The following is a 9,779-nucleotide window of genomic DNA, read 5'->3' as shown; positions in this document are numbered from 1 at the left end:
GTCGTCGGGACCGGAAGTCGAACCCGCGACGTCCGCATTGAGGACTAAGGCCTCCAAACGTGGGGCGTGCTAACCCCCTGCGCCGCCACAGCACGCCCCTAAAAGTGCAATTTCTAGTGTAATTTAAAATAATTTGCACAAACTCGAGTAAGCTACGTTTCGACACCATTTATCAGGAAGTAAAGTGAATAATTAGTGCCGTGTTAGAAGCACATTTTCTGTTCTTATGAGTGAGGCCTTAGCTATCCTGTTCACCCTCAGTCGAACGATGTATTATTTTGAGCAATCATCTAGGATAGCAGAATAGGTCTACTTCCAAGCTGCAGAAAAAAACAAATGTTTTTTTGGGATTGTGTTGGATCTCTGACGCTCATAAAATCTTGTTTAAAACATATTTTGTTTTATTGCAAAACCCCCTGTACATGTCAAGTTTTGAAGTACAGACCATTCACGGACCAGGTGTTTCTGTCATCGCAAGCCAAGTTCTGCTGTGTCTCGTCTGAATAATCCACCTTCTTCATTAAAATAAATGCGCCAAATGACTTTTTTGGGCTTTTTTTTTTTTTTCCTGATCCCTGAGCTCTTTGTTGGTCTTCAAGTTAGATTTCACACTCAAATGAGAGCTCCGTTTAGTTTGTCCACCGTTTCTCAGACAGGATCATGTTCACCAGCAATAGTTTTCAGCCAAAACGATGTCGAGCACAAGATCAGTTTGTCCTTGGCTCGGTTTTCCGCATTTTCTCAAACCTCGAGTAGCACGCAAGCTCGATGATGTAATGTACAAAATTGAGCAAATTTTCACAAAGCTTTGTTGTTCCTAAACATTTGTCCCTACATAATGACCTCCATGCCATCTTCCTCTTTTAAAGACTCTGAATTTGTCTCAGATTTAACTTAGTTCATAGTCAGTCAGATTCAGTTTCATATTGTCCAATTCAGACCAAACTGCAATACAACACACCCAATGTATCACTGTGTTAATTAATGAGGGGGGGAAAAAGATCTAGAACGCCTTCAGTGGTTAATTTTGCTGCCATCTCTCATCCTGATCATGCATGTGGAGACAGTGGAAAGGAAGGACTCCCTTTAAACAGGAAGAGATCTCCAGCAGTATTGGGCCGAGCATGAACAGAAATCTGAAAAGATCAGCTCATGGTTCAAACAGAGGCACAGAAAAAACACACACAATCAAACCTGTGTAGTAATACAAGGCGCACTATGTAACTTTTGAGATTTTCATTTTTACATATTTGTTAAAATGATCAGTACAAGAGATAATCGGTGAAAAAAAATCGAGCTCATCTAGCTTCTCTGTCATTTGCACAAAATACGCTGCTGTCAGAAACAACCAATCAGAGCCAGGAGGAGGGTTTTAGCACTGTCAATCAGCTTGTGTACTGCTCACGCCACTACAGATGCTTGGTTCACTACAACAGAAGCTGCCATGGACGCTCATGCTAGTTACCATGGCCACCGATGACATCCTTGAATGGTGTCTCTCTGCCCTTAGTGGTGCTGCATTTCTTTAGAAGGCAATTCACTGGGAAAAAGTGGAGGAGCTTGATTTTTTTTTCCACAGGTAATTTGTCTCACCGTGTTGTGACCGTTTTTAACAAATTTGCTCGATATATATATATATATATATAGGCTATATATATATATATATATATATATATATATATATATAGCCTATATATATATATATATATATATTTGTCAAAAAAAAAGACGACGATTCGGGCCATTATCATTATTTAAGAAACGTGAGGATGTGACAGATAATAATAAGTAATAAGTCATGGCGCCATCTTGAGGTAAACGTCATAAATGCACATTAGAGTCACACAGGTCACCAGGTTCCAAACCATTGTTGTAATTTCTGGTTTCCCACTTTATTTCTACAACATCAACCCATCTGAGCTCTACGATTCTCGTGTGATTCACTCCCGCGCCTTCTTTTCCGTGACTCCACGGATCCACACGGCAACATGTGGTCCCTGGGTTTGACACGATCACAGCCTGTTTGCCTTGGGAAGTTTGTGGAGCAAAGAGAAGGGAGTGGATCTGGAGGAAGAGCAGGAGAAGGAGGAGGAGGAGGAGGAGGAGGAGGAAGTTGGATGCACTATGAGACGCTGTCAGCAGCAGAGCGGCGGAGTTCTGTGTCAAACCTGTCAGAGGAACATGTTCTGCGAAGGAAAAGGCTGGAACATGAGCACATAAGGGGACGGAGACGCTTCAAAGTTGATCAGCCGTGAAGACGAACAGCTGTAGAGTGAGGGGTAAGGACATCTAAGAGTGTCTCACTTGGAGGGATGAGAGGAGAGGATGATGTTCCAGACCATTGTTCTCCTTTTTCTGTCATTAGAGCGAATGATAAGTGCATGAAAAACACGTCTGAGTGAGAGAGTGTTCTTGTCTGTTTTCACTTCTTAACTTTTTCCTCCATTTGGAATAGCTGGTTAGAAAGACCACCAAAGTGCTGACATCGATCTCTTGAGACAAACATGCACGTCCACCTGCAGAACCGTCCCCCGAAAGGACACAAGAGAACTTTTCCTGCTGCTATAAATAGAAACTTCATTTAATATCTTTGTTTTTAACAGTTGAACAGCTATTACATAACCCCCAGGAGACTGGCCACTGATTAGCCCTGATATCGAATATAATGCACACTGATGCCCAGAGGGGCTGTCCAGCACATTCCTGCAGGCGGGTTGGGGGTGTCTATAGGATAGACAAAGCAAATGCATGAGTAACAAACAGCTCACTCTCTGTTTGAAGACTCGGGAGGGAACGATGTTTCTCTGTAGGCCTGACCCGAATGTTCCACTGACCAGAGACAAACAGCAGATGCACGGCTCGAGTTCTCACACCCACGTTGGCAAATCTGCCAAGAAAAGGCCACGTGCATCCATCATCTCCGCAAATTCCCCTCTGCCGAACTGTTTAAAGACTTCTCACAGGGCAGGATTATTTGTCGGTATACATCCATGTGGAGTAAGAAGTAAGGAATGTGCATCTTGAACACGATGGGTTAAGGTTCCCAGGATGAGAGCTGATTTGCCAGTATTGGGATCCCTTTCCTTACGGGATGTTCTTCCGTCTTCTTCTGTGGGGAAGCTAGGTTGCGAGGGGTCCAATGAAGTGCCATTGCTTCGTGTTTAGGAGACAGAAGTCGCGCTTGCGTGTTACGTCATAGCTGGAGAATGTCTTGGGAGAAGAAGACATGGATTGGAAGAGAGCTAAAGATTTCTGTTTTGACGTCTCTCTCTCTCTCTCTCTCTCATGTAATCCTGCGGCTGGTTGAGAAAGTCTGTGTATCAGATATTAGCTGTTCCTGATTACAAAATCACATCTGGCCTCATGCTGCGTTCAATAAAGAGAGAACAGCGACAGACAAAAGGCTTTCTCCATACCGCCTGCTGCCATCATGACGACAACCCCGAGTGAGGGTTCAAACGGAGCTGTCGGTTCATTCATCACCTAATTATCTGTAAGAACAAAACCTTCTTTGGTTTTGCAAGAGTATCCCCCCCCCCCCCCCCCCCCACACACACACACACTTTTTCACATGTTGTCACATTACAACTGCAGACTTGAATGTATCTTCAATGTAACAAACAGACCAACCCGAAGTAGTGCACAGTTGGGGAGTGGAAGGAAAGGGAGGAATAGTTTTAACATTTTTTTATTAATGACATTCTGACGCCTGTTTTTTAGTCTTAAGTCCTTTTTACTCTGAACCCCCTAAATAAAACCCAGTCCAGCCTATGCTCTTCAGAAGTAACCTATATGCTTTGTGATTTAGTCCATCTAATGTACCTTAAAACAGGACCGGGAGCTTTAACATACAGCCAGAATTATGAACGCAACGGTTTGGTGTAGAGCATGTTTATGTTTTAAAATGGCCCAGTCAAAGTCCAGACCTTAATTTGATTGAAAACAAGTTGCAAGACTTGTTTTCAAGACTTGACAGGTGACCCTCACAGACTCTCTTCTTCCAATCTTGCTGAACTTGATAACATTTGAAAAGTATAATGGGCAATTATTATTTTTATTTCATTTAACCTTTATTTGACGAGGCGGCTAGATTGAGAAAACAAATTCTTATTTTTGACAACGACCTGTTTAGAAAACATTAAAACATCATACGACAGAATGTCATATCGTAGGAAATGGAAGAATATCAAAAAAAAAAGTAAAAGTGCAACCATATTCAGACTGACTAAATATAATCTCATGTTACGTCAGTAGTTTTTAAAAACAGCTACATTGATCATGGCTTTTGGTTTTTACTGAGTTGATAAAGGTCGATATTAAAGTTAGCGTACTGAGTTTTGGTGTGTTTTTTTTGTAAGTTGTTCCAATCATTGGTATTGAGGATTGACCTAATGGTGTACAAACTCATCATAGTGACAAATTTATTAGAACGTAAAATGTGTTTTATTAATTCAGAAAATTTCATTCTCTACAATCTACATGGGAAAAAAGTAATAGCAGAAGACACACTCCAAAACACAGGTGTAAATGCAGAGCAAAGTGGTTTCACATAGTACTTTTGACTAGCATTGACATTGTTATACAAACAATAAATAAAATGTGATCCATGTGTGACGCTCCTTCCCGTTTTAAACCAAGCACTGCTTCGTGTTGGTCCGAAAATACGAATAAAACTCCTTAAGGTTTGTTGTAAAACGACAAAATCAGAAAAGGTTCAGGGGTAGAAATCGTTTTGCACACGGAAAACTAACTGTCCTTCACTAAATTGTTTGCTTCTGCAGATTTGAAGATGTGGGCATTAATGGGAGCCATCTATCTGTGTCACTGCGTCGCCGGGCAGCTGCTCGAGTCCAAGCTGAAAGGAGCGCCTCGACTGGTCTGCAGCGTCCCCGGGTCGCCTGGCCCGCCTGGCAAACTGGGTCCCGGCGGGCCGCCGGGAGGCGATGGGAATGTCGGAATTCCAGGAAGAGACGGCAGAGACGGCCGAAAGGGGGAAAGGGGAGAAAAGGGCGATACAGGTATAATATGGACTCTTTATTTCGGGCATATGAACTATGAAGAAAAAAATACATCAAACATTATATTTATGTGGCAAATGATCACATGCATGCTTCTAAAGAAGCATCACCAGCCTGTGAGCAACAAGCTACAACCTGACAAAGAACCGATATTAATGTATTTGCACATGCAGCCAAGTCATTTTGAACTTCACATATAAGCGAATCAAAAACAAGCACAATTTATCACATTTTCTCCACCATGCTTAAAAGTTAGCTTCATATTAGGAGCGCACTGACTGCACCTTTTTGGCCGTTCACAGATCATTTAAAAAAGCCACACCTGCCGATTCTGATTTTGGCCGATGCCGATTTTTTTCCTCATAACGGACACTGTCAGGACGTATAAGGGTCACAATACACCTTCGATATTCCAAAAACCCTGAAGAATACCCGTTGAAACAATACAAACTTGTTTTAACAGCACACGAGGTAGGGCTCTCGAATGTATATGAAATATTATTTAGAGCATTGCTGTCCAAACTACTACTTTGAGCCTCTTACACAGTAGTGTTTTGCTTTTACAAAACCACAAAGTTTGAGGTCAGTTGAGGACAAGCGAACAAAATGACTTAAATCACCAAAAACATTGTGCAGAGTTTTAGGTTTCCTTAACTCTGAAATGCCTAAACGTGGCAGCTTTGTGGCTATGTAAAAGTAAATAAGATCGTTTTCATATATCATTATTGGGCGATCGCCGAACCCCAAAATTAAAGAAATCGGAAAACACCTTGCTGCTATTCCAACCGACAAAGACTTAAAGGGAAGCGAACAAAATAGAAGGCCAAATCATCACACCTCCTCCACCATGCTTGCCGGTTATGAGGCTCAGAGTTTTGATTTGTGCGTTACGGCAAACATTTCCTCTTCAATCTCATCCCAAAAATGTTGTTTGAACAAAATTATGTTTTCATGTTTTTTTTAAATTTTTATTAAAAGCAACATACTTTTCCTGCCTAGCAATCCTTCCCATCAAGTCAGACTCGTTCTGTCATTTTGTAAATGTTATCAGCTTCAACCTTTATTATACCAACCTAGGCACATAGAGTCTGTCATGAAGTGATTTCAATTCTTTTAAAACCACTTTTTCCAAGTTTTTTCTTTTATAAATAACTCGAGATGTGAGCAAAAGCCTTGCAAACCCCCCTCATCGGGAGGCGATCATACCTGCCAGTTGACTACAGCATTTGGTCTGCTGGTTTTGAACTCAGAATGGGAGTTTTTCAAACACAGCTGCTTGGTCTTGGCTGAGTTTCTGTTCAATATTACTGTATCACTGACTGTTTAGTTTGCTGACAGAGAGCTGGAGGTATTGGTAGTTGCTAAAACACGCGGCGTAATTTATAGGCATGTACCAGCAATGCCAAGCCCAACAATTGCATCCTTGTACTTCTGCACTGAAATGTTTAAAGCGACAACGTGCAGAGATTGAAAGACAGGAGGACTGATGTGATTTTGTAAGATGTCACCAGTTAAGATAGATTCATTCATAAAAGTTACGCTGTCTGGATGTGCGTTTATTGATTTTGCCAAGATTTTTTTTTTCTTTAAGGATGCTCCAAATGTAACCCTTCCTCTAAGGATCCAATTTAGCTGTGAAGCCTAGATTCTGTTGATCTCGCCAAAATAAAATACCAATCCATCAACACTTTAGAACCCTACACCACATTAAAGCTGTCAGCAATAAAAAAGTAAAAATAAAAAGGTTATGTTTTCCATTGTCTGACGACATGGATTCCTGTATAACCCTCTTGGGCCTACGGAGCGTGCTCAAACATAAACTATGTCCTTGCTTTGGGCTATTTACTCTGGATGGAGGTGATTGAGTATAAAATAGTTCGGAGGAATGCGGCCTCCAAACTGTGTTGTTCTAATATCAAGTTGGCTGCATTCCAGCTGTGACCTAATGCAAGGAGTAGGTGTGGTGCTGAAACTGATTCAACAAATGGAAGAACAACATAATAAGGAATCAGCGCATACGTGAAAAAGTCTTCATAACCCATGGACCTTTCACGTGGTACATAGCAACCACCAACTGTAGAGCATTTCATCGAGATTTCGTAGGGCAGACCAACACAGAGAAGTGCACAATTGTGAGATGATGTACATTTTTCAATATTTTCACAAGCTGAACCACTCTGAGGCCATATTTTTTGTATTACAGTTAAAAATGCAAAACAATTTAATTTTGTCATAAATTTCTTTTCCGTGTTTAATTAGTCAAACATGCAATATTTTAAGAAAACAATTCTACCTGTCAGAATTGTGTACGGGTCGCCGGCTGTACTGAACCAAATTCCACAGCACATCTACATGTTAAAGTTGTCAAAGTCAAGCTAGCATCACCGACCTACTTCCCTCTCCCTTGCTGTATTTTGTTTTTTAATTAAAACTTTTTCCTGACCTTGTCACCTAGTTGTTATAGTGTTGACAATTAGCATCCCTTTTTCTTTTGTATATCATGAGTACATTTAAGGTTAAGTGCGTTCTGTTGACAATTTGACAGCTAAAACCAAAGGTAGTCATCGTCAGCCGGCAGCTTTTTTCCCTCCAGCAGGGACCTGGGGGCGGGATCCTGCAAGACATTAAGTCAAACGGGTTGAAAAAAAAGGAAGTTTCAGACAAAACACTGCTTCATAGTGTCCCGATAGAACCCCTGCGGTTGTAAAGTCACAACCATAACACTGCAAAACTGACATTTAACTTTGACGTTTCTGTTTTAGGGGCGAAGGGCAGAGTTGGCCCGACGGGGAAAATTGGAGAGCGAGGTGAACGCGGCCCCGCGGGAAAACGAGGCCCCGCGGGAGACAACGGAGACGCGGGGCCTCCTGGACCTGGAGGCCGCGATGGAGATAAAGGCGATAAGGGCGAGCGGGGACCCCGTGGAACTGCGGGAACGTGCAAATGTGGCAGCCTGCTACCCAAATCTGCCTTCTCGGTGGGAATCACCAGCAGCTACCCCGCAGAGAAGACCCCCATCAAGTTCAACAAGGTCCTCTTCAATGAAGGCGGACACTACAACCCCCAGACGGGGAAATTCATCTGCGCATACCCAGGCGTCTATTATTTCTCCTATGACATTACACTGGCCAACAAACACCTGGCCATCAGTCTGGTGCAGAACGGTCAATACCGCATTAAGACCTTTGACGCCAACACAGGAAACCACGACGTGGCGTCTGGTTCCACCGTCATGTTCCTGAACCCTGAAGACGAGGTGTGGATGGAGATCTTCTTCAGTGATCAGAACGGCTTATTTTCGGACCCCAGCTGGGCGGACAGCCTGTTCTCTGGGTTCCTGCTCTACGCAGACACAAACTACTTTGACACACTGGCAGCGGACTACGCGTAGAAAACCCGGAGAACAAGGCAGAACCACAAACTGTTTGCTACTGCTATTATCACTCAGTCAGAACACGTTTGGTGTGAACAAACTATATGTACTGTTTTATTTACATGTTTGTACTACTATGGGATTAGCGAAGTATTCACTTAACATTATGGAAATCTGATGAAGCTTCAGGTGATTTATTTGATTCCGGTTGATTTAAATAAAAATTCCAAATAATTTAAGGTGTGAATTTGTTTAGAAAAGAAAAAAGACATTCTAACCTTCCGTTTGGGAGACATTGTTTACTCTGATTTTGGCTAAGATTCTTCTTTATTCATGAAGAATATTTTTTAAACTATTTGTTATTTTCGAAATTAAAGTAATGAAATCTTATAGTTTCAATTATGGACAACTCCGACCATCCTCTTTACGAGACAGAGTGCTGCAGTACAGACTGCTACAGGAGATCTTTCCTGAAAAACAACCATAACCATCCATACAATAATTCAAGAATTTGAATTAATATAATTAATTATAATTATAATTAATATAATATATATATATTACGACAACATTTAATTTCCCTTTGGGATCCATAAATTATATTTGAATTCCATGTTACAGAGAGATAGGGCTCCCAAGTTAAGATCTCTGAACAATCGTAAGCTTCGCCTTTGTTTTAACATGGGAAATGCCTCATATTTGTTACAGTGAACTTTATTTTTTCCCCAAAATTAAACTAACTGACTATTAAGCAAACTAAGTCCTGCAAAGTGAGCATAACTTTACTCCTCCAGTGTTGCCATGTGAAAATTTCTTTGCCCTCCATACAGATTTCTTCTGTTTTTGCTGTTTTGTCACACTGAAATGTTTCATCAAATCATTAAACACATTTTAATATCAGACAAAGATAACATAAATAAATACAAAAGTTGTTCCAAATTTTTTTTTTTTTTTTTTTTTGTATTTAGGATAAAGAGATATCCAAACCTGCCTGGGCTTATTTGAAAAATAAATCACACCTCAACCCTACTAACAGGTTTTACTTTGACTAGGCCACTCTCGAGAAACTTGTTTTGCATGTGCTGGCTTATTTTCCTTCAGCTGCAGGTGATCTGAGGCAGACCGCTTCACTCATACCTGATGCTGATCTGCTGGGTAAGCAGCAGAACGCCACTCATTCAGTCATGATTGTTCAACCCTCTGTGGTGTAGTAAAGTCTCAGTTTGTGATACTCATTCATGTTCTCTGAGTTAGTCACCTCGTGTGTCCTCTGTGATCTCCAGTGGATTAAAGCCTGCTTGCTTTGGGATGGTTTAAAAAAAAACAAAAAATGCTGAACATCATGTACAGACACAGCTGCTGTAGCCGCATATCTGCTCCATTCAAAT

General features: G+C 41.3%; 1 protein-coding gene across 1 annotated transcript; it reads left to right on the top strand.

Moving 5' to 3' along the window:
- The first annotated feature begins 1,774 nt into the window (after positions 1-1,774).
- On the top strand, positions 1,775-8,673 carry c1qtnf7 (C1q and TNF related 7). The gene is made up of 3 exons (XM_032573311.1): positions 1,775-2,279; positions 4,782-5,018; positions 7,781-8,673. Exons 2-3 carry the CDS (start codon positions 4,790-4,792, stop codon positions 8,407-8,409), a joined length of 858 nt encoding a protein of 285 aa, XP_032429202.1. The 5' UTR covers positions 1,775-2,279; positions 4,782-4,789; the 3' UTR covers positions 8,410-8,673.
- The last annotated feature ends 1,106 nt before the right edge of the window (positions 8,674-9,779 follow it).

This window comes from Xiphophorus hellerii, chromosome 9 (genome assembly GCF_003331165.1).
Source record: "Xiphophorus hellerii strain 12219 chromosome 9, Xiphophorus_hellerii-4.1, whole genome shotgun sequence".
In the NCBI taxonomy this organism is placed as follows: domain Eukaryota; kingdom Metazoa; phylum Chordata; class Actinopteri; order Cyprinodontiformes; family Poeciliidae; genus Xiphophorus; species Xiphophorus hellerii.
The sequence above is the reverse complement of the archived record's forward strand: the minus strand, read 5'-3'. Positions and strand labels throughout refer to the sequence as shown.